At 41.9% G+C, this 26,124-nt stretch overlaps 1 protein-coding gene across 1 annotated transcript; it reads right to left on the bottom strand.

The window, feature by feature from the left end:
- Positions 1–15,046: 15,046 nt before the first annotated feature.
- Positions 15,047–21,771, bottom strand: FST (follistatin). The gene is made up of 6 exons (XM_040091106.2): positions 21,581–21,771; positions 19,347–19,538; positions 18,722–18,940; positions 18,149–18,373; positions 16,883–17,113; positions 15,047–16,164 (listed from the first exon to the last, which is right to left on the bottom strand). Exons 1-6 carry the CDS (start codon positions 21,660–21,662, stop codon positions 16,082–16,084), a joined length of 1,032 nt encoding a protein of 343 aa, XP_039947040.1. The 5' UTR covers positions 21,663–21,771; the 3' UTR covers positions 15,047–16,081.
- Between the last annotated feature and the right edge of the window lie 4,353 nt (positions 21,772–26,124).

Raw genomic sequence — 26,124 nt, forward strand, 5'->3', positions numbered from 1 at the left:
CTAGCATAACTAAGATTTTCCCTTATGGTGTCATGGCATGATTTTTGCTGATGCGCAAGTGGATTATTTCTATTTCATTTCCTTTGTGTGAGAATATGTTGTTTATTTTTAAATGCATGCAATGTTTTGTCTGATCAGAGGTTGTCATTATAAACAATAACCTTATCTATAGGGAAGCCTCATGGAACCTGAAGCTTTTTCTACCAGGTATTAAAGACCAAGAATTACAAGGTGGAGATTTCCCAGAATGTCATTCACTTCTTCTCTTTGCTATGTCAACCAGCTGAAAGCTCTAAGTCAGAAACTAAAATTTGCTTATTAATGGAAAAATACAACATTGGGATGTCTGAAACTGTAATTATTAGTGAAAGTTTAAATACTTTGATGTAAAAATAAGCTCCAAACTCAGACTTTCTAGGGAGTGTTTTCATTGGAAGTTGATTCTAGCCAAATACAATTTCTTGGGTTTGTATTACTCATCCCCTTTTTGACAAATCACCAAGTCATGCTTTTTTCTGGAACAGGTCATCCTCCTCTTTATAACAAAAGTAGGTGGAGAGGAATCAGTAGGAAGGAATCATAAAAAGTCTTTTTTTAATTCCATATCTTCCCATGTAAATATTTGGAGGAAAATTGTATTTCTTTGTAGTGTCCTAGGTACTTGATGTCCCTTTCACCAGTTCCTGATGATAGGTTTCCAGAATAAGAACACAGTTACCATGTAACCTGTCCAAGAAGGACTTGAAGACCTCTTGCAAACTTTACAGCAGCTAAAACCCTACAGGATTATGAATTTTGAGTGCAAACTACAACCAAAAAGGGTCCCTGTTAACTAGCAGAATGGTTATAGTAAGATTTCAGAACTTCCATCTATTTAGTCTCAATTTTTATGTATTTTTTTAAATCATAATTTCTAGGGAAGTATGTGATTTCCATAGCAAAAGCACTTCCTGATGGTATCTTTTAAACGTATCCAAACCATCTAGATACCTTGATGGAGATAGAGATGATGTAAGAAAAAGACAACTGGCCCACAAATCCTAGTGCCTACAGGAAAACAGGACAGTCTTCTCTTCCACCATGCATGGACCAAGTAAATTAGATGATTTTAAGGTGATAACAAGGTAATTTCTTGACAGATTGTCTTTCCATGCGGTTAGGTCTGCTGGATTTATGAATGAATCTTAGCAAACTGTCCTCGTAAAACTAGCCCCAGAAATGCAACTATTTTGCAAGTCACTATTTTGTAGTTTTCTTGTGCCTTTTGAACTGGTTACCTTTATATTTCTAAAACTGGGGTTTCACCTTTGCCAAGCCTGATTTTCTACTTCCTTTGCAGTGGAAACCTTAAGTTAAAGTCATCAAGGTGCTGGTGGCTGTCTGAGACCCCCAAAGAGTGCTACCCAAGACAGAATGTTCTCCCAATAGAAAAATTAGAGAGCTTATCTTATTGCGAGAGGATGGATTTTCAGAAGAGCAGCTTTGCATGCATGAAGGGACTACAGCTCTCACAAGCTGAGAACTAATACTGCACAGAGCTCCCAGGCTGACCTGGATGCTCAAATCAGGTGCAAATCTCTCAAGCTGGCATTGAACTGAAGGGTCAGAAGCTGTAACTTCACTAATTTCTATTTTGTTTAAGTTCTTTTATAATCTCAGTAAATCAAATAGTTCCTGCTAACTAAGCCTGCAAAATCCTAATGAAGACAATGCAATTATCATACTGTTCTGAAGTAACAAGGCAATAGCCTTGATTCTGCTCAGTTACTTCTGGAAAACTAGAGTGTTTTTTTCCCACAAGGATGCTCCAAGCAGGTAGCTTTTAATCAATTCTGTGCTGGAATATAAAAAAAAAAAACAACCACCTTTCTGGAATTAAAAAAAACCCACCACAGCCACCACAAAAAACCCAACTCAGCCCAAACCAAACCAAAAAACAAAACAAAACAAAATGAAATGAACAAACAACAAAAAAAGCACAAAAAAGCACAAAAAACCCACCACCAAACCAAAAAAAAAAAAAAATCAAACCAACCCCAAACAAAACAAAATCAAAATCAACCAACCAACCAAAAAAACCCAGACACCCACCACCCCCCCAAAACCCCCAAAACCAAACAAAAACACATAAGCAGCTGTGATTTAGCTCCTGTTATTTGCTTGCTAGGACTAGTAGTCCATCTGGCTATTTTAATATACTTTGTTATGCATTCTTCCTTTTTTTTTTTTTTTTTTTTTTTTTTTTTTTTTTTTTTTTTTTTAATGTTTGCTTTAACCTTGAAAAAATTTTCTGTGAACTTTTCTGAAACAGAGCTTAATGAGTTATTTTTGTTCAGAAGGCTAGATAACCTGTTCTCATGCAGACAGATCAGTGACATACAAGAAAGGAAATGTGAATTATCTGCCCACATCCCATAGCGTAGATAGCATCTCAGACTAAGCTATGCACCTGGAATATTCCTAGTAATATCAAGAACCCATGAGGTGTGTCCAATAGCACTTCATTCCTTCTCATTCCTTGCTTCAGTCTGCCTAGCTATGTTTGTGCAGACAGCAGCTCTTTAATTTAAGGATGAAAGAAATTATTCTAAGCAATTTTTTACTGAAAGTGTCTTTGCTTTTGAAGTAACATGTTGATTCCATATACCATTGAGATTGTATTATGTAGTTCATTACTTAGAATATCAAGACAGAATTGCCTAATAAGAGCAGCATTAGACAAGATGATTTGCATAGCTCAGTTGAACTTCAGAGTTTGCATTTCTGAGCAGGAGAAAACGCCAAGATTCCATAAGGCAACTACTTATTCCAAATCTGGCATTTCTCCGATTCAAAAACACAGATTGTGAAGTTCACTGAAGTTACTGAAATCAATCAGTTTTTTTCCCTGAATATTTTAATAACAACCACGTTTTCTGTTTATTAGTGTTTTACTTGTATACTATTTGCATATTAAGGTATTAACTGAATATATTCACTTAACTGCTGTCTCTTTCCTGATTCTCCAAGAAGAATATCTGTGGTGCATTTCAAGGAGTAAGGAACATAGTCAGGTTGATACACGCTTGCCTTTGCTGGAAAATTAAGATGAATATCATGCACAGCTCATTTGTGGCTTTGTCTTATGTCATTCCATCAGTTGCAAGTTATACAAGTAATTTCCAGAACTATATAAATAAGGTGTTTCATGCAGACAGTGTGTAAACCTGACCTGACGGTTGTGTCTGTGTGAATGAATAAAATGGACTCTTCTTTGAAGATAAAACCTGTGGCTTTTTCTCCTGGCTGTATTAACTTTATTCTTATTGGGGATGATCCTTGGCCTGTGCAGATCCTGGAATTTGAATTATAGAAGAGAGGTAGTTGGCCTGAGCCAAAAGTATGCCAGGAACCTTGATAACAAATTCACACTTCACTCATACACCCACACTGTGACCCTGCTGAGCTTATCAATACAGTATTACCAGATTTTGTTATATCCCTGCCTGCCTTAGGATACTATCCAGGGTCCCTTTCTGGATCTTAAGCCCCAGCCGTGTACTGAAGTCAGTAGCTTAGGGATACGTGCCTTTGCATAAGTGGTGGATAGGGCCAAACTCACATCTTTCCTCCCCTAGATTTACTCAACGGCAGCAGCACTGCTTTGCAACCTGGGGGGAGGAAAAAATAAACATAATGGTGGATCTGTCAGACCTTCTTCATGAGCAACAGTTGTCACACTCCCTCTACTTTGTTGAGCCACTTGTTCCCCCATTGGAGGCTTTAAACAAAGATCTCATCTGTGATTTGCAGGTTTTGTGAAACCCAAGAAACCTTTGAGGATTCAGTGCACAATCTGCCTGAGACAAGACAGCTCAGCAAATGATTGCATGTGCAAATAATGACATTCGTTTTAAATATCCAGATAGTTTGTGCGAGCTTTTTTCCATGAACTGTGGAAAAACTGACTTTAAATATTTTGCTTTTCATTAGAAAAGATGAAGATTTCACAGTGACAGACATGTCTTCTTCTGGGGATCACATATGTCAAAATATTATGTTGTTTGGATTTTTTTTTGTTGTTATTAGCATCATCCGAACAAAGAGTGAGAACATAGGCTCTGGGCTTGATACATGCTGTTGAATATTTTACAAGACTATAATAAAAGATTTTTTGATATATTCTTATGTGATTTACTACAGCAGTGAAAAACAGCTATTAAAACTTTAAAAGCAGCTGTGGCTACTTGCCCCTGTGAAAAATCAAATTCTAAATAATAATTTGGTTTCTCTGGTATTACAGAGAATGATGTATTCCAGTCTGGTCTATACTTGATACTTTTTACTGACATGATTATGTTTGCTAGCAATGCAATTTTATTTTTTTGTCATGGTAACGGTCCTTCACCCTACCCTTCCAAAGATGTAGGTATGCTGACATTCTTGCCCAAGACTTGACTCTTGCTTCACTGCCAAGAAGAGGATATACCTTTAAAACCTGTTTAAGCTGGAATTAGAATTTATAGATGAGGAGAATGGTTTTTCCTATGTGGGACTAATTAAAAGAAATGTTCTTAAATGCAGATAAGACTTCCGTTTCATGGGACAAAACAGTTCTGAATAAATAAAGTCCTCTCTGCTTGGCAGCAGCCTTGCTGACTCTTAATGACTTTATCATGTTTTTCAATGTTTGTTTTTGCTTGGTTTCTTAAAATCCCCAAGTTCTTGCATAACATTATTTCTTCATAGAAGTCTATATTTCAAGTATTCGTAGTGGTGGAGAAAAAGCTTGAAAATGGTTATACAGTCCCCACTTCTAAGAGAGGAAATGGGAGGATCTGAAATGTGCAGTTTTTCAAAATATGGTAAGCTTTAAATGAAGTTCTTTCTTTTTGATACCCACCATTTTCAGTTTTTATTATAATGCCTTCTGTAAATTTTATTTGCCTCAGTTAATTTCAAATGTTTGGATCTCATTTGCCAAAATACTCAGGCAAAAAATAACAAACATAATTTTTAATGGGGTTGCATTCATCAGAAGACCGTGGGTTTTGTATTTGGAGACTTCTATTCAAAATTGTAGGTGTTTTCTCTTTGGAAATTGATTTCAATAAGTGTACTTGTCTTTTTAAAATGTGCTTTGTGAACTAAAACTTGGGAGTTGAACTCTGTGCAGATACTGGTTATTAACATTCCAAGACGTGTAGATTTGGAATAAATTTCACAAGCACAAGATACCCCACCATTTTGTTAAAATAAACAGTGTCCATGAGTCTCCTCAGATGCAGTATCAAGAAGGGGCTTTCTGCCTGTGTGTGACTATAGACATCTGTTAATTCAGAGATTTAAATGTGAAATCCAGCACTCAGGGACACCAGGTGGGTATCTGACACTCTCTGAGGAATTTGTGCTTCATAAACCATTCTATGGATTATTCACAGCCATGCCTTTTTCCCTGCTTGTGACATAAAAAATATGGATGAAATATTTGTATCAATAATTAATCCTGGTATAAATCAATACAGGTTACTAATAAATGAGAAACAAAGACATGTTGCTGCCAAAAATCAGCTGTTAATGCCTCTTCACTTACTGAAATGACTTGCTGCGTATCACAATTGTTCTGTTACTGACTACAATGAAAGTCAGAAATATTGTCCAGCTCCACAGTGAAAACTGCAGTCAAGGCACAATATAATTTTAGATTGAAATAGATGTGCATAGAGCATGAGAAATAAGGAGATTCAACTCTTTATGTCTACTTTCCATGACTCTTCAAAAGTACTTATATGACTTAAGAGCCTAAGGGCTCAATTCACTTGTCCACACATGGGGATCTTTTTCTGTTTAAAACTCACTGGCATATCAAAACTCCCTTGTGGGGTATGAGAAATTATGCCGGAGCTATGGAAAAACTGTCTAATTTGGGTACAGCAGCTGAAGACCAACAAAGATGTTCTACAGTGCCTGAAGTGACACTAGATTAATGTGTCCTGGCAACTAAACCTTCAAACCTTCACCAGATTAGCTGGATTCAATCTCAGGATCTGTTCTTGAAGAAGGTATCTGTGCCACTTCTTCTAAGGAATGTCAGACTTCAGAGTGGTTATCCCTTTCTATTGAGTATTTTTCTCAATGTAGTAACTCTTTTCTTAGCCGATATAGATGTTCCTTGCCCAAAGATTATATAAGTGATGAGGGACAACCCCCCATGTTCCCCAGTAACAAAGCAGAGTTCAACAACACCCGAAGATTTTGTTCCATGCCACAATGATAACCTGGTGGCATGATCATGCTTCTGTAAAATGGCAAAAGTGGAAGTGATTGAATCTGGCCAAGGATTGTGAGGGAAGTGCTTTAATCTGTAGATTGTGGCTACCAATGGATATTTGAAAGAAAATGGTGGATGTGCATTCACTGTATTATGGGCCTTATCTTTTCAAGATGTGATACTCAAAATTCTCAATCTAGTTCTCAAGTTTCTCTTCATGTACTTGAAGCATTTACTTGAATCTGGCAATAAATCTGGCAAGAAATGAGACAACTCTAAGAAATATAGGCGCTGGTAAAAACTTTGTCCCTCAGCAGTGATTAAACATACCATCCACGTAGGGGTCTCACCTAGTAGCACAACATCAGTGCTTCCCAAAGTTTTCCCTTAGCAACCCTACTTCCAGGGTCACAACCCCACTTTCATTTTCACTTCCAGGCTTGTGGGCCCCAAGTGGGGTCATGACCCTATCTTGGGAACTGCTCTATAACACATTGAAAAAATTAACATACCAGCCAGTAAATACATCAGCAAAACAAGTCCATCCAGTCTGCCCAAGACCCTGCCTGTCTGCCATCCCTAGGGCCTTACCTATTAAACATGGGATTTCAAAACTGTGTATCTACTTGCAAGCTCACACACTGCTTTGTATATGTGTTACCATTGTCTTGTAGTCTTCCTTTGTGCTATTTAGCTAAGTTTGGTGTTGACAAATATGTGCTAACACTTCTGAAAATATGACCTCCTTTTTCTTGCTCATTCATATGTTGGAGGTGCTGCTTAGATTTATTATTTGCACATAATAGAGTTCACAGTTATTGTGTGTCAGAAACAAGATCTGGAGAGTCTACTGTTCCCACAGCTGGAGCAACACATACACATCTGGTAAAACTGCAGCGTAAATTGTACTGTCCTTAGCAATTAATCACTTACACTGTATTCTATTGATTCTCCTCCTCCTTAACTCCTACTGGTCTTTACCTTCTTCTCTTTTCTTTTTCCTCATCTGTTTTCTGTTGTCCATTTCTTATGAGTCTCACATCTCATTTTTTACGTCTTGTCCAGAAGCACTGAGCTTGGATGGGGACATGCAAAATTTTCTCCTTGTCTTGCAGAACATTCTACCGCTACATTTTGAAGAGCTTTGCACTAGTTGTGAAAATACCCAGGTTAATTGAAATCTCAATTAACTGCCTTTTACAGTGGAGAAAATATAACACAAGGTCCATTACCCACAGTTACCAAAAACTCAGCATCAGAGCAAAACATGGATCTCTATTCCATATGGAATCGCATGGTGGACTCCAAGCAACGTGGCTAGCACAAGATATACCAGTAGATGGCACTTCAGCGTTCATAGTGTTGCTCATGCATCTGAGGGTTTGATACAACTGACGTTCTGGTGTGCAGTTCTTCACATGCAACTTTTAGCACAATGTTTTTCTTTTTGATCTTCTGGGTTTTTTCCTTGTAGTTTTACTCTGCCGTAGTCTCTCTCTTTTCTTTTTTTTTTTTTTTTTTTTTTTTTTTTTTTTTTTTTTTCCCTTGTTGTGATGCTTTCCTGTTACTTCTTCATTTCTCTCAATTTTATGTTTGCTATGTCTCTTTCAAAAAATAATAAAAACAAACACCCCAAACAAACAAACAAACAAGAATCCCAACACCAAAGAAATAAAAACAAATCTAATAAAGGGAATATCACTCACTTTTTTGGTTTTCGTATTTTGTTGTTTTTTTTTTTTTTTTTTCCCGAAAAGAGTTGTCTAGGCCCTGACTAGTTCATTACTAAGGAGAGCTGGGTGGAAGCAGTAAGGTTAGCTCTCAGATGTTCTGAAGCCTCACCATGTATTTTTTTGCAGTGTGAGGTGAAGAGCTCTCTGCTAACTTGCAGTGTATCTTTGAAGCACACTCCTTGTACTCAACTCGGTATGTTAGACTATACAGGCTGTCACTGCACATTTCAGGTTCTGGCTTTTTTTCCAGATGGGAAATGAGGATTTTGTCTGGGCTTCTGTTGTGGGTCGTGGCTGGGTTTTGCCCCATCAGCTCCTGTGGTGCTGCTTCCACATTGCTGACAGTGGCAAGTGTCTTTCAATTAAGGCTGAAGTTCCATCAGAGCCTGTAAGTGGAGAATGATAGGAAGATTAGTAAATGAATTGTCACAGCTTCCGGGCATGCTGGGTTGAGAAGTACACAAACTCTTCTCGAGTTTGTGTGCTGTGTAAATATGGAGCTCCCGCTCTGTATATTTATAGGGATGGGTTCAATCGCTTTTTTCTTTTTCTTAAAAAGAATAAAAATTAGTTCTTTAAGGTTGAAGTCCAACTATGGAAATACTTATTATTTGGATATCTTTAATGTCGCATATTTTAGGCTTTTTTGCAGTTTGGGTGGAGTCACCATTTGAAACAAGGATTTGAATTGATCTGACTAAACCACTTTAGGTGGGAAAAGATTATGGAAAACATCCCTGAAGAGCTTTATTTACTTGCTCCAGTGGGCATTACCTATTATATTTCCAAGTGTCTTGTCTTGGGCTTGGTGTTTTTTTGGTTCTCCTTACTGTCTTGACCAATCTAGCTGGTACTAGTTATTGTCTTTTTGAGAATTATTGTCACTACTAAAAAAAAAAAAAAAAAATCAAATCTGAACAATAGCGTCGTTTTAAACTGCATTTTAACATTTTAACTGCATTTCTCTCGTTAATTTAATTTTATTTACTTGTTTTTTACTTAAAAATATACACATTTTATGCATCTTCTTGCATTTTATCTATTACATATTCTGTGCAGCACAGAGTAAATATTCTAGAGACATGTCCCGCTTTCCTTGAACAGTAAACTCACTAAAGTCAGTGGGAAAATAGCATTTATGGGAAATTTTAGGATCAGTTAAAGATCATATAATGGAAAGATGTATTAGAGGAGGAACATTGTATATTCCTGTTGACAATTGGTTCCTTAATCTGTGGTGATATGGTTTCTCCTTCAAGGTTTCTTGAGGGAATTATTTCTTTTTTACTGGACATTCCTTTCCGATTTTGGAGTCTGTATGACTTGGAAGTAGGTGGGTGTGCCTTTTCATAGTATCATAGGATAATCTGACCTGGAAAGGTTGTCAGGAGATCGTCAGCTGGATTGTAGTAATGTGAAAGAAAGTTTTTCCTTCAACCCTGTGGGAACTTCTCTTGTTTCAGGTTATGTTGTCCTGCTGCATATGCTGCTACAGAAAGCCTGTCTCTGTCTGCACAATGACCTGAGTGTAGGTAGAAAAGGTGGCTCTGAGGTGCTCTCTTTCCCCAGGCAGAAGCAGCTCCATCGCTCAGACCCCCCAGCAGGCCCAGTGCCCCAGCCTGTGAGACACTGCAGAGCTCACTTGTCATGAGTGCAACCTCTGTCTCCATTATCCAGTGACTTGCATAATTACCTGTCCCTCTTATCTGTGTGTTTTGCCCTGTGACCTTTTTGAGCAATGCTTCTAATTCAGAAATGAGATGGAAGCACATTTGGTGGCCACCCACCAACATCAGCCTTTTAGTTCCAGGTGCCTCTTAAAATATGAAGGTAATTTGAAATTAAAATGACAAGTACATTATGTGAAGCTCAGCAGAAGATTATAGCAACACTGTTATCTGAGTAAGAATACTTCAAATTGCTAAGGGATCTTGGAAAATTAATTAAAACTGTTCTTCTTCTATGTTAAACTTTTTACATATAACCATGATACTCTAGGTAATAATGATTTTTTAAAAAATACTGCATTTCCTATGGATCTCTAAAATGCTGTTAAATTTACCAATTCATTGCTAATTATTTTTATATAGTTCAAAGTTTTGAAATATTCCATTTTCTATTTTTAGTAGTTCAAAAATCTTTCAAAATAGATGAACTAAAATTTGGGTCTGGAATATGCATGCTGTGGTTTCATTTTGAGAGTTCTGAGTGTCTGTAGAACTCACTGATAGAGTGGGAGGCTCAGATGCTATTACTGAGTGGCACTGATGGAAGTTCATGAGCCTTTATGCATTCAAATCTGTACTCCAGCACCTTGGTAGACTCATTATCCTGTAGCATCTAGGACATCTGATTAACTGTTATCAAAGTCCATACTTCTCTGTTTTCTGACACATTAGCATTCTTCAATCTCATGGTGAGGTTGGCCAAGTGCATTTAAAGATTAGGAGGTTAAAAGAATGTAGTTGTAATGACAGAAAATGAGCCAAACCTGTGGGTTTAACATCAAATCAGTCTCTGAGCCGAATGCTATGGCTTGCACCTCTTGTTTTTCTCCACAGTGGGATAATTTCATTGACCAGACTGTTTAGCAGTAACAAATGGATATGAATTATACACATGATCCTAAATAATTATGACCAAAATCCAGCCACTAGTTTCTATTATGTATTTATGTCTATCAGGACAAAGAAAAGGTGAAAAAATCCCTCAAGGGTTGACTTGTGCAAATTATTTTTTCATGTACTACCTGCAAAACTCATGCTGCCATAGAGGGTCAGACATGCCTTGGAATTACAGGAATATCAAACAAAAAATGTAATTGTTTTATCTTCAGGGACTTAGGAATTTCATATCTGAAACCTTGTGAATACTTTGGTCTATATAAAAATGCTATGCTTCACCAGAAAGCATGGAATCCTTGTTCTTCAAAGGGGTAAGATACAGATGTTTCTGAGCTGATGGTTCATTGTGTAGTAAAATGTCACTGCCTACAGAGCAGCATGGCATCCTGAAATTTAATTTCACCTGATCCACATTTGGAGGGAAAGAAGGAAACATTTTCATGAAAGAAAGAAAGAGGGGGAAAAAAAAAAAAAAAAAAAAAAAAAAAAAAAAAAAAAAAAGGAAGAAAGAAAGAAAGAGTTGGAAAAAGAAAATTAAAGAAATAGCAGCTGTTTAAAATCTGTTGAGAGGCTTGGAAAGCAGCCTTATTTTACATGTATTGCAGGGAGAAGGCAAGCAAAGAAGTAAAGGTGCAAAAGAGGTCTATGATACTGTTCTTAAGTCTGTCAGAAGAATGCAGCTATCAGAAATGCAGTCAAGTGTGTCCAAAATGGAGTATACTCTTTTGCCTGTCTTGCGCAGACAAATACATTTGGGAACCAGAGCTTTAGAAGCAATATTCATATTGTTCAAATGCCTCAAGCTGAGTCTCTTAGAATTAAAGTGATTTTGCTTTAGTACCAGAATGTGGGGTTCTGTTTTCAAACACATGCACTGTGCTCCAAATTACTTTGCCTGCATTTGTGAATGAAGTTCACAGACTTGGGATTCAGTACAAAAGTATACTCCATGATAATTCAGGAGATTCAGAATTGTGATTTACAACAAGGGGAATGTGTATGCCAGACAATACAAAATACTGAAGAGGAAGACGTTCCTGAAAATTTATTTCTCTTCTGATTTTAGAATCTTGTCTTCATGGCTTCAGAGCTTCTTATACCTTTCTGTACTTAAACATCCAGACATCTTTCTTTCTTCATTTAAACAACAGCCAGGGTAGCCTCTGCATTAAGAGAAGAAGCAAAACAAAATGTAATAAAACAAATACACACGGCTGTATGTACTCACACAACCACCCCCCCACCCCCCCCCCCCGCCTTCTTTAGACTGAGGGAATAAAAATCACATTTCCACTTCCCAAAAAATTCCCCATGTACAAGCCTTGAAGAAAAAAGAGAAAAAGAGGAAGAAAAAAAGTAAAGACTCTGACTCCTGTTGTAACTATGACTCAATGTAGAAAAAGATTTGATATTTGTAATCTTGATTTGAGATTTGTAATCTTTCAGCAGAGAGTTAAACATGATTTCATAACTCAAGGATGAAGGCACTTACCTGCTGGGGGAAGGAGGAAGGGAAGCAACCTGGTTTCTGGCTCCTGCTTCAAGCACTATTTATGCATGTTACTCAATTACAAATGCAAAATGTGTAGGCAGCCCCTGGGGCAATAACCCAGGACTTCCTCTTCAAAAGGAGCACCTATTAGGGTTGCAAATTATCCTCTCTCGATGAATCTTGCTTCCTGTCCAACACAGAAGTGTGGCTTCAGCAGGCATGACAGACAGTTCTCCAGCCTGAGCTTCACCTTGAGTTAGTGTTGGATGCACTCTTAGGAGATGTGGGAAAGCTCTCAGAAAGAGACTGGCAATGAACCTGCAACTCCCAATTCAAGAACAAGTGTCTTATCTACAAGTATGATATTATGTAAAATGTTGGCTGTTGTGCTTCCACAGCCTTTGGACGTGTTTCTGGGAGAAAGTGTCTGGGACTGTTGTGATTCATGACAAGGCTGGTCTGTGGTAGGCATGCTCAGAAGATGCTTACTTCATGAAGCCTCTCAGGATATGCCATACCTGTACATCACAATCAGGTTTTGGTGCAAGGTAGGTTTCAAGATTTTCAGCTGTATAGAAGTAGCAGTAGCAATGAGAGATGCAGTTTCAGAACTTTGAAATAATTTTATCAGCAAGAACATGATATAGACTTTTGTGGCCATTTAGCATACATGTACTCGTGTAAATATATCTTCTTGGAACTTTTGTTTCTTTTTTGAATCTGTCCATTAGTGGTGTTCTCAAAGTTATTTTGTGAATCAGCAGCAGGACATAAAACTAGAACCCAGAAATCCTGCTCTGCTACAGTCTCTCTATAAGACATGTAAATATATTTCCAATTAAATCCAGTATTTTAATGTTGTTGTTTTGTTGGAAATGAAGTAGCTGGCACCTAACCGAATATAAGAAAAGTCTTCTCTCATAGTTGCTACGTCTATTAAACAGGTTGTTTCTGTGTCATTGACATGTATCTATTAGTTCCTTGGGAGGCTTTCCAAAAGATTCTTTTTCCATATCTTTTCCCTCCTGGCCCCTGTTCTTTTTTATTCTGGGTTCTGTTCCTCAGGAGGCCAAAATCCTGCTCCCTTTGCTCTACTCACCATGTACTCCTTCCAAAGAGACTATTTGTCTAAATGAGGTGACAGGAGGTAACAGGAGGTAACAGAAGGGCAAATATTTTTGCTATTACTGTAAATACAATGTTATAAATGCATGCTTGTAGTTTTTATATATTCAGAGATGAATAAATTACGTTTGCTTTGGATAATGCTAAATAATCAATAACAAAATTGAATTTTTTATGTAGTAGAAAATATACAGAAGACTGTAGCAGAAAATTCTTCAAATACTTGTATTTAAACTAAAAGGGTAAATCACTCAGACCTCAGTTCAGAAAAGTACTTACAATATCATTGAATAAGATGCATAAGTACATTTTTATATTTTATGTGATATGAAATTTCTGTTAGTAGGGCCTTACTGGTGATAACAACATGATCCTGTAGCACTGAATGGGATTTTAGTTCCTCTTGTGCTTATGCAGGTTACCTTTCCTCAATTCACTGTATTAGTAGCCAGTCTCAATTAGTGTCCAGTCTTAACGTAGGCTGACCAAAAAGAACTTCTGAATTAAACTTCCTTTTGGGAGAAAAATAATTTCCAAGTTGTAGTATGCTCTTTGATTTGTTGTTGGATTTCTTTTTTTTATTATTCTTTGCTACTTATTGCACATCTTGAATTTGAGCAAATAGATCCTGTTTTGCTTTTTTTCTGAAGCATGGCAAAAATCCAAAAGCATATTCAAATTCTTCTGGAAATATGAAAGTAAGAGATGTCTAAAAAAGTGTGGGGCAGCAGAGGGAAGCGATGCCGTCCAGAGGGACCCAGATAGGCTTGAGAGTGGGGGCCATCCAAACCTCAGGGAGCTCATTCAACAAGGCCAGTTATAAGATTTTGTACCTGTATTGGGGAAATCCCAGACACACCCACAGGCTGGGCAGAGAGGTGATTGAGAGCAGCCCTGTGGGGAAGGACTTGGGGGTGGTGGCTGATGAGAAACTCACCAGGAGCCCAGTGAGTGCTCACAGCCCAGCGAGCCAAGGAAATCCTGGGCTGCATCCAAAGCACCACTGGGCAGCAGACGGATAGAGGGGTTCTGCTGCTCTGCTCTGCTCTGCTCTGCTCTGCTCTGCTGAGACCCCAGCTGGAGCACTGCATCCAGCATCCATACTGGGTCCCCAACATAAGAGGGACAGGGAACTACTGGAGTAAGTCCAGTAGAGTGTCAAGAGGACTGTCCACATAAGACAACTGGAGCATGTCTCCTATGAAAACAGACTGAAAAAGTTGGGGCTGTGCAGCCTGGAGAAGAGAAGGTTGTGTGGGAACCTCACAGCCACCTTCCAGTATCTGAAGGGGCCTGCGGGGAAGCTGGGGAAGGATTATCTGACAGGAACTGGAGTGACAGGCAAGGAGGAATGGGTACACGCTGAAAGAGGGGAAATTGAGACTAGGTATTAGGAAGAAATTCTTTACTGCGACGGTGGTGGAATACTGGAACCGCTGCCCAGAGAAGCTGTGGATGCCCCACCCCTGGAAGTGATCAACGCCAGGTTGGCTGGGGCATTGAGCAACCTAGTCTAGGGGAAGATTTTCCTGCTCATGGTAGGGGAGTTGAAAGTAGATGATCTTAATTTCTGTTCTAACACAAACCGTTTCATGATTCTATGAAATTACTTTTTGAGGATTGAGAGTGGAACAAAAATGACAAGTCTCTTCTCCTGTATCACTGTACTTAAACAGTAATGAACTGGAGGCATTGTGCGTGTCTGAAAAGAGGGTTACTTGTATCAATATGAGCTGAGAGCTTTGGCCTCAAGTGGTGTATCATGGTGCAAAAGAATCCAGAAGACCAAACCCATTCAGAATGAAAGACTGGGGACTGCCTCTAGGGAAAATTCCACTTTTTATTTTTTTTTTTTTTCACTCATCATTTATTTACAAATACACATTATAACTTTTATATACATTGCACATTTACATGGTAGAAAAGTACAAAACTATATATTTAAATGAATTTATATTTAACTCGCCATGTTTGAAAATATAAAATTGCATCAGAAAAAAAGTATTATGAAAAGCAAGAAACTTAAACTGATAAAGCTTTGATATAACTTTTAGCAACACACCGATCGGGAAAGAAAACTTTGAAAGTGGTACTGCAAGACCATCTTAAAGGAAACATCTGATAAAACACTTAGGCATGTTACAAAAAAATAAAACAATAAAAATAAAATAAAACCTTTATTCTTATTACAATTATGCCTGTAGCCGTTACCAAACCTCACAATCCAATTTCTTTGGGTTCAAAATTTGTATAGCACAGTATAAACTCTCAATACACTGAGATCATTTCAGTACTCAATGTGATCAGAAATAGAGAAAATGAAGTGTAAGATGTTTCCTTAAAGATTACTTCACTGCACCTTGAAAGTATACTTAAGTCAGTTACAACGCCTTTTGGTCAGTCAAGATTCCTTGTAAACAAAAACACAGGGATCTTTTATGTACAGAACCGGCAAAGAGAAAATCCAATAAATAAACATAACAGAAACTGACATGCAAGTTTGTTAAAGTGGAAAAGAGTGAAACTAAGAGATGAGATCTTGTGGGTAGGCTCTAAGGAATGGACTCTCATAGTTCACAAGAAAAAAGAAAAGCTTTACTTTACAAGCAAGAGACCTCACAATAAATAACACTGCTCTTCCCGTAACGAATAAATTTCTTCAAAAAACAAGGTGTACGGTCAACCAGACATTTTATGTATAAATTATAAAACATGACACAGTATAAATAAATGTCTACGAGACTCAACTATATGTATACTTTTTTTTTTTTTCTCCCCAAAATAAATAAGCATACACTTATTTACAGTACGGAAATTGATTTTGTGCCCAATGGCTGTTTCAATAGTGATGGAGATTTTACCACTCTAGAATGGAAGATATAGGAAAGCTGTAGTCCTGGTCTTCATCTTCCTCTTCATCCTCTGGGTCTTCATTAATTGCTAGATGGGGGAATACAGGGGAGCTGTTGTTTAAATAAGGACAACAACAGCGCAGAAGCAGCTCAGTGCATGTTTTGAAAGCCCTCTGAACAGCCATAATACAGCGTTGCATTTTATGCGACTTGTAGTGAGATGCTCTTTGGCATCTGCTGTTATGCAATAAGGTTTTTTACACATAATCTATGAAGTCATAACTGCAGAAAGTTCTGAAGAATCAATGGCTCAGGTTTTATTGGCAGATTCCTGAAATCAAATAAAAAGCGCTCTGGTGTTTTAGTTTAATTGCTTTGTGTCCTTCATTCAGAGTTAGTAGAGGCAACTGTGCTAGACCAGGTGCCAGGTGCTACCTTTAAGCTTGTTCTTTTGGACCAAGTTAAGAGTTTATCCAGGTGTTAATAAAGCAATCAGCAAAGCACACGAGAGCAGACAAAGTACAAAAAAAGTCACTAGAATTACACTCCTCGGGCAACCCCTTTCTGATAGAACGGCTTGTCCTTGGAACATCCCCAAAAACTCCAACTTGAAGGCCAGCTCGTTGTTGGAGATCTATTGCATTTTATCAGCAACCAAAGTGTGTGCGTGAAAGATAGATACATATATTCTACTGTACCTTGAATCAATAAATCAAGCTTTCTTATGTTTAAAGGTGTAAGTCTTCATTACCTAGGTATCGCCTTCAGAAGCCTTAAGTGTCTGCAGAGTTAAAAATCTCACTTACAGTTGCAAGATCCAGAGTGCTTAACTTCTAGAAGCACACCCATGGAGCAAGCTGCCTCTTTCATGGCACACTCGCTTGGGTATGTTGTGTTATCGCTGGCACACACTGCTTCTTCTGACTTGCTTTCAGGGCATAGCTCATCACAGAGGGCACACCGACCTCTGCCAACCTTAAAATCCCACAAGCATTTCTTCCCAGCACTGCATTGAATGTCTTCACAGGATTTGGCTTCTAAAAATACACAGAATACTAGAGGTAAGTGAAAAGACAAAGCAAAAAGCAAAGCAAAAGACAAGCAACCCCCAAACCCTCCCTTTCCCCCTGTAAACTGTGAAGAAAGAAAGCTTAGATGTAGTAGATGTGATGATACTTGCTGATTTTGCTCAAGCAAGTATTCCCTTGGACAACAGTGTCTGTCTATATGTGGGGGTGGAAAGACAGCTGTGCCAGCAAAGCTTGGCCCTGGGAATACAGAATTACATTTGCCTATAGTACATGACTTTCCTGCTCCATTTCATGTCAGTGGAAATTTGGCTCCCCAAATTAGCGGTAAATGCAGGATTTGTCAACAGGTCCAGCATTTCTGAATATATTATTTTTAAACTAACCCACAGAGAACAGTTGTCTACAAGATTTGAAAGGAAATTCACCTCAACCTATGCCAACTAAAAGCAACCTGAGACTTCCCCAGATTCCCCCAGCAGTTTTGGGGAGCAGGGGCTGCCCTGCAGGTGCTTCATCTTAATACACTGCACTATCAGTCCTTTCTGGAATCACTCACAACACAGTATGTCAGGTTGCACAGAATTTATTTGCCTATCTTCACCCACCCACAGTCTCCAAACCCCGCAATTATTTCTAAAGAGGAAAAAGTGATCAGATGTTTTCAATTAACATAATCTTTGCCAAGACCACTCGAGGACAGTTGTTTCCAGGAACACAGGCCCACTGAATACAGTGACCTCATTACATGGTAGCCATCTCATAATCTGTTTCAGGGAGGCTATTTCTCCATTGGATACTAATGTCAGCAGCCACAGCTATAGCAGGATCAGGCTCTCTTCTCCCTCATCCCTACTGCAATCTTTTCCAGGACTAAGTTCACCCTGGCTCTCCTCTTCTGGGAGGGGAGCGCTAACTCAAGATGCTGAAGTCTCCCTTCCTCCCCAGCACAAACTGCATCTCTCCAGTTACACACACTGGGTACTCTGAAACAGGTGCTTGAGGAAGCTCCCCCCACACTCAGTCTCCTCCAGAGATACTTACTGACGCATTTTCCTTCGTAGGCTAATCCAATGGATCTTCCCAGGAGGCAGGTAGCTTTCCTCAGGTGGCAGGCACTGGCGTAAGTTATGCCGTCATTCCCACAGAGATACTGTTCCGGGGAGGTAGGCTCTGGACAAATTCGGTTACATGTCACACAGTAGGCATTGTTGGTTTGGTCAACCACACATGTGGAGCTGCCTGGGCACAAGACGTCCCTGCAGGTCTCTGAAATACAGACAGAAACACAGTGATTAGTGGAAGATACCAGGATCCCACTGGAGGAGCGTATATAAGTGACAATAAGAACAAATGATCACATAAAAGCCTTCAGCAGCTCTCCTCGTTTAAGGGCTGCTGGAGGATGCCTTCACATCTCAGAGTAGCTGTGTGACCACACGTGCTGCCAGACTATGGAGAGCCTTCAGGTCAGCTACATCCTTGTCTGTTGGGCATGATTGAGTTACTCTCTCCCAACCTGGTTCCTATGAGGAGGTACATCCAATGTCTCCTCCCTAGTCTCAGACAGGCACACTTTGGCATTTGAGGGAGATTGGATTAGATTTGTAAACCTACTTTTGCATTTGCCCTGATACTGGACTTCAAGTTCGGGCTGTTCTTTACATCTGGCTTTGAGAAGGGCGCACTCGTTCCTGTAGGTTTTCCCATCTAAACCACACACGGGTCCCTTCCAAGTGATATTAGAGCAATCCGGAGCACAAACACACCGAGGTTTGTTCTTCTTGTTCATTTTACATTTCTTCCCGGGTCCACAGTCCACATTCTCGCATGTTTCTGATGGAAAGAAAGAGGCAGCACTTTAGTACTAAGCGTGCAGGACAGACCCGGTGTCGAAACTGCTTAAAGAAAAAAGATGCCGGGAACTCAGAACACAGAGCAAAACCACCGTTCCCTCGCGTTCCGGGACGCACCGCTCTAGGTAAATTCCCTCCTCCAGTGAGGGCAGGGGGTAGAGAGGGTCTCTCCCCTCCTCCTCGCGATGTGCAAAGCAGCGGGCAGAAATGCGGGTCCCCTCCGCGATGCCGGAGCTGGTACGAGACGCCCCTCAAAACCCCGACGAGGAAGGAAGCTAAGAGGACAGCGCTGCCCCGCTCCAACTCCCTCCGCGCTCCTCCTCCCCCAGACCAGCCCCTGCCGGAGCCGCTCCTCAGCAGGGAGCAGCTCGCCAGCACCCCCTCACCTTTGCACGGGATGCAGTTTGGGGCTCCCCCGTTAAAAATCATCCACTTAAAAAGCGTGTTGTCGTTGACGTCCTCCGCCGTCCACGAGGTGGTCAGGCGGCCGCTCTTGCAGCACTCCTCCTTGCTGAGGTCGGTTTTGTAGAGGACCTGGCAGCGCCCGTTCCGCGCCTGCCGGAGCCAGCAGTTCCCAGCTGTGGGGCGGGGGGCGGGGGGACACCCAGACGGATCAGTGGCGGCCACCAGTGACCCAGACGCAGCACGTGCGCCTTGCCGTGACTTTTACTAGACTGTTTCCTTTTATTTGTCCCATTTCATAACCCGCAGCTACTACGGCCCATTTGGAAGCGCAGTTTAAAAAACAAACAAACCCTTCTCTCCCCCCCTCCCCCCCCCTGAACCCAACCCAACAAAAAAATCCCCCCCCAAACCACAAGAGAACTAAAAAACCCAAACCAAGAAAAAAGCAAAACAGAATCCAAAACAAAACGAAACATAATGAAACAAAGAGAAGACCCAACCAAAACAGAACGAGAGTTTTTTGAGGTATTTATTCCATATGTAGAGCAGAAGGAGCGCTGCCGACACGTGACAGCGGCTTGAAAAGGATGTGCATTTAAAAGGGAATAAAAAGAAAATCGCGCTTGCAAATTCCTTCCTCCTCCCCCTGCCCTCTCCTCCTCACCACGGCTGCACAGCAGCATTGTTTTAGTGCCGCACAGTTTCACTCCCAGCCCATTTTGCAATCTGCACGAATTGGGAACATTTGCTGTTAGCGAAGTCTTTCGAAATCTCCACATTTTGCTGTTTCTATTAACAAATGTCTCCTTCACTAAAATAATTCAGCAGAGTTCCAAAAAAAAAAAAAAAAAAAAAAAAGTGAGCAAAGTACATAAAATACAAGGACACTTTGAGTAGGAGGTCCCCATAGAGTTTTAAAAATCGATCAAGCTGGAAAAGTTATAGGTGCCATCTCTCCTGCAAACATTTCAGAGGAAAGTACACTGTCCTTACGCCGGATAGAGTGGGTTTTCTTTTTCTTTTCCTTTTTCTTTTTTTTTTTCTTTTTATTTTTTTTTCCTCTCTCTCTCTAGTATCCCTGTTATTTGTGGAGTCAAGCCAAGAACATTAGTCCAAGCAACTCCCCCTTTTTTAGCTGAAGCATTTTGGTTGGGATGAGTCTCTTGTGAATAACCAATGTGACTTCTCCAGCAACTCAATACCAATTGATTCTGCTGCTGATCCAGCCAGGGCTCGATCCTGCCTCCTTACTCCGATGGGAATGTCCCGGAGCGAGGGGTCAGGATCGGCCAGCGAAGATGTCGGTGGGCTCGGGGGAAGACACCCCCCCCCCAGCCCCCCGCTAAAAATCATTGAAAAAACAATGAAAAAAAAAAAAAAAAAAAAGGTTTTGCGTCTTACGTCTTAACGTTAACTTATACTCTGTATCGTTACTGGGGAAGGGGAAAAGAAAAGACAGTATTGTAAAAGAAGCAATGGCAAGACATCCAGGCTGTGGCTGGAACATGGTCAAGAAAAGGGGAAAAGCCCCCAAACTAAAAATCAATATTCCATTTTGTCGAGAGAGGGCTCTTAAGAGTTGTCAATATCAGGTTCTCAGGTTCGGGTTTGTTTTGTTAGCAGGAGGAATAAAAAAACCCCAACCAACTTATTTAAGCATACTCTTCAGTGCAGGAGAATTTACAACGCTAATATTTACTCCGAGACAAACACGCGGGGGGGGGGGGGGGGGGGGGGGGGGGAAGGGAGAAGAGGAGGAAATCCCAATATTAAAGTCAGTAAAATATCCACTTATAGGTTACTGAAAATGTCAGCTGTAATCGTGGGGCTCTCCATCACCACCTCTCCTTCAGTCAGTCAGGAGAGATAAAAATCTGAAACTAAATTACCAACAAACTTTGAGCATTCATTCGGGAGCCGAGACTGGGAAAGTTCCCTCGCGATGCTGCTCTTCATTCACGCTGCATAATAACAATAAAAAACAAGAAACATCCTATCTGCCCTCTCTGCCTTTGCAGAGCAGTGCGAACATCCGATCAAAAAGGGATCTAAATGACACCTCTGCACCTCGCTACAAAGCCCACAGTTAACTTCTGTTCTGTTGGACCTTGGAGAGAGGCGTTTAACACCGCAAGCAAACTAAACCGTGCCCGAAAGACAGAAAACAATAGTAATAATAAAGAAACATATCTGCGAATAAACAGTCTGGTCTTACCCTGCACTGTGTGATCTTCCATGAAGTGGCACAGAAACATCAGGATTAAGAGCATGCCCGGCTGGATTCTCTGATTTAACATCCTCAGTATAGCAGGGAGTGAGAGAGACGCAGAGACAGCGTGAGGGGGAGTAGGGAGAGGGAGCGAGAACTAGCCAGCCTGCTTATGATCGCTCTATTGAATGAACGTCAGGCTCTGAATGCAGTCTCTCTTTAAATCTATACGGGGGTCCTAGCTGTCTGCGGTGGGCGGTCTCCTAATGTGTGTGTGTGTCTGCTCGGGGGTGGGGAGATTTAAAAAGTTCAGTGTGAATCAGGTGACATTTTCCACCTTCTGGAAACCCTCTCCAATTATCCGCTCTAGGTGCACGCACTCACAGGCGCGCACCCGCGCAGCCCTGAGCGGAGCGGCGGAGCCGCCGGCGAGGGCAGCGGCGGGAGCGGCCCCGGCCCCGGCCCCGGCCCCGGCCCCGGCCCCGGCCCCGGCCCCGGCCCCGGCCCCGGCCCCTCCGCGGAGCCGCCGCGGCCGCGCAAGCGCCACGGGGGGCTGGAGACCCGCGGGGGGGTCGCGGCCGCCCCAGGGGCGCCCCGGCCCCGCCGGCGGGCTAGGGGTGCTGCCGGGGCCCCGAGCGGCGCCCGCCCGCCCCGCGTCGGCTCCGCGGGCGCGGTCCCCGCGCGAGGTGGCTGCGGAGGCTGCATCCCACCGCCCGCCCGCATCTCCGGCGGACCGCTCGGCCCAGGGAAACCCCAAAGCCCGACCGACCGGCGGCCCCGAACCTGGGAAAAAAAAAAAAAAAAAAACAACCCAAAAGACAGAACCGGCCAAAAGTTTTAATACCTAGGGCCGTTCCCGGGTGATAGGCTTTTCGCTTGGAGAGCCCGGGAGGACGAGACGGGAACGGGGGCGACGTAGGCGGTCTTCTTTCAGAATCAGAAAGATTGCAACATCGATAATGAACTTCTAGGGCACTAGTTTATTAAGCACAGTCTGGCATTATTCTCCCCTTAGAAAAGTTGGCGGTCTCTCATTTATAACATTTTTTGGCACCACTGAATGAAACTGAGTAGGCGATATTTCCTTTTATACAAAACGATTACTTAACGGAAAATGGTATTGTTTATTCAAAAGCTGCCTTTTAAATTTCGATTCTTTCGCTTTTCTGAGCCACCAAAGCACAACAGACTGCGAAGTATGCAGACAGGAATGCCCGGACAGTGCCGGGTCAGAGGCCGGTGCGCCTCGGCCGCCCGCGCCCTCCGCCCGGCCCTCCCCACTCCCCTCCTCCCCGCTCCCGCCCCCCGCCACCCCCTCCCGACTGCCCCCTCCCCACAACTGCAAATAACTCAGTGATAACAGATTTTTTTCCACCAACTGCAGGAGATAGTGCTAATCTTTTAATAAAAGATCCCATTACAATGGGATCTGTCTGGACAGACTATAATAGATCCAGAAATACAGCCGTGCTAATATTAGAAGACAGTTGTTTGGGTGCCTCAGGCCGGGCCCTGGTCCCGCTTTGAAAGTGGGCATGAATCACAATGTCTCTCGGTACCACCTGCGGTCACACGCATTAAGGAGCAGACTGGTAAATTATTGACCTCGCTGCATTTTGTTTTGTTTTTATCTTTTTTTTTTTTTTTTTTTTTTTTTCCCCCGTTATTATTATTATGATCCTCGTCCTGCGCACCGCCCGGGCGTTTGGGGCACTCGGGGAGCTCCGGGACTCCACATCCCTTTTAATCTCCTCGCGACGCGGTGCCGCTCTCCCCCTGCCCCCCGCCGCCGCTGCCGGCCGCGGCGCCGCGCTCATGCGGGGTTGCGTAGTGCCCTCTACCGGCCAGGGCGCGCAGCGGCAGCGCCCGGCCCGGCCGCCCCGGGCCCCGAGCGCCCCTGACGGCGCCGGGCGCGGGTCCCGGGCAGCGCCGGAGCCCGGCCGCAAGGTGCTCCGGGGGCCCGCTCCGGGGGCCGCCGTCCCCGCGGGGCTCCGGCCACAGCTGCTGCGCAGCTCGGGAGGCGGCACGGCCCCCGCCGGGGCAGCGTCGGGGCCGGGGGCTGGTCCGGGAGGCGTCCCGAGGCGGGTCGGGAGGATCCCGGCGGCGGCGCGGGGCGCGCAGGCGGCTGCTCCCGGGCGGGGCTCGTCTGGGCTCGGCTCCGCTCGGCCCGGTCCGGTCCGGCCACGGCCCGGCGCTGCGCGGCCGGCGGGAGGGCTGCGGGGTCAGGCTCACCTTCCCGTGTTCCGTTTGTGCATGTTTTTTAGTAATTGGCCAATTCGGTGTTTATCCTGATAATGTTTTCAGTCATCGAGGGGTGTTTTCAGGCCGTGTTCCTGGAAATGAAACGCAGAACGGGTCGATAAGGTTTGCACATGTGCTTCATGCATGCATCATCGGGAGATCAATATGATTGAGCTGGTATGGAGATTTGTATCACACCTGTTCTCTGACATCACTTGGAAACAGCTGCTGTTTCTTTCATTGTTCCCCCCCCCCCCTTTTTTTTTTCTTTCTTTTTTTTTTTTTTTTTCTTTTTCCCCCTAATTTTTCTTTTTTTAAAATGCTAGATACCGCATTTGTGAGTAACAACGTGTCAGGGATATATTATGTAATCAAATGCTTTCTTTTTTCTCACTGTGCGTGCCACTCTTTATGACTCCCCCACCCCTTTCTGCTTGGCCAACAATCATATTTAAATTACCAAAAAACAATAGGGTCAATCTGTAGCTGAACTGTCAGGCAGCACAAGAAAAGAGTGTTGTTTTCAGACTGACAGGTTTCACAACTTCTCTCTACCAAGAAATGTATGCATTTTAATATAGGCTTTTGGATGTGAATCCAATCTTCGCAGCTGGCCCTGATCTTGGTATAATAGAGCCTTAAAAAACCCCCTTTACATACTTTACATCTCAGACTTTCAGAAGGTTCAGATTTGGCTCTCAATTTACATATTTCTGTGTCCGACTTCTAATATAGCTGTAGCTACAGCAGACTCCATAATACAAAAAATTAAGTGGCTGTCCTCTGAATAAAATAGCAGCAAAATACAGAGGAGGAAAAATAATGTGCAAGTTACCTCGTCAAGGTGTGCTGTTGATGTACACACACACATACAGATGTAGACATGCACATACATACACATACATGCATATACATACATGGAATATTTACTTTGTGATAGGCCAGTATTCACTGTACTAGGAGAACATTACCTCTTACGACTTTCCCCTCACTCTGTTGCCTAACAGAAGAGCGGTTGCTTGTATCAGGAGCAGACCAGCTCAGAACCCTCTCTGAAAAGGAACATGCCTGCAATAAAATTTTTTGAGGTTGTGGATGGGACCCCAGGCCAAAACTGATTATTTGGAAGGGATCTGGATTTTGATCAAGTGAAAATGGGAAGGCCTATCCTGGCAATCTAACATTCAAGGGAGCAGAAAAAGACTTGGACACCCTCCTGTGGTCCTGGATGAATGTATCCATCGTCCCCTGCAGTTTCTGATACAACTGGCCTCTCCCACAGAGCAAGTACCCAAATAATAGTAGAACGTCCTCTTCTGGTAGGAGACAAGACTTGTTAGCTCGCTTTGTTCCCATCTAATTGCATTTGTTATCACAAACAGAAGGGCCTGCTTCTGGAAAACTGCAATTTTATGTAGGCTCCCCTCATTTGCATCTCAGATGCTAGATTTAGCCCATTTAACCATTGCATTGTTTCACTTGAAAAGCTTTCCCTCCACTTTTTTTTTTTTTTTTTTTAAGTATAGGAGGAGAAGAAGTACAGTCCTTCAACAACCTTTCTGTAGAAATTTCATGTGCTGTTTCTCAGCAAAACGTAGCATTAAAAATTGTATTACAAAATTTAATTTTTTATTTAACCAAGACCTTTTGTGAAAAGCAAGCAAACTAGTTCCTGGTAAAACTACGTTCTGAGATATGTGAACTGAATTCTAATATCAGGTATTGGCTCTGTGTGTTATTACACAGAAATTATTCCTGCACATCAGTGAGAGTATTAAACATAGAACTTGCAGTGCATGCTGTTGGGGAGTGCTGTGCTTATTGGATGAGCACAAGCATATCGAACAGTTGTTTTTTCTTTTTTGTCAAGTATACCCAAGACATTATTTCTGTTGTCAGGTGATGGGCAATGGACAGGATAAAGAGGTAGTAGGCATCTTACCTAGTAAATAAAACTGGCAAAACTGTTCATTCTGGTTCATACCACAGAAAGGTCATGTAGACAGGTTTCATTGATGTTTTAGGTCAGATAAATTGACATATATGTAATACAAGCCAAACTGACCCCTTCCTTACCTTCTTTGGGTGGAAGTAGTAACAGGATTGTGCATCTCCCTACAGTTTGAAGGATACCTACCTCTTCCTGGAAATCCAAGGATAAGCTGTCCTAGACACTCCGAAGACTTTCTCTTGTCTTGTACTGACAGTACCGTGGGCCACCACTGAGGAACTGCAGCAAGTCGTATTATTTAGTACCCATTGCAAATGAGATGTGGTGTGGCAAGATGAGGTTTAATGTGTGAGTGGAA

This window comes from Hirundo rustica, chromosome Z, assembly GCF_015227805.2.
Source record: "Hirundo rustica isolate bHirRus1 chromosome Z, bHirRus1.pri.v3, whole genome shotgun sequence".
Classification (NCBI taxonomy): domain Eukaryota; kingdom Metazoa; phylum Chordata; class Aves; order Passeriformes; family Hirundinidae; genus Hirundo; species Hirundo rustica.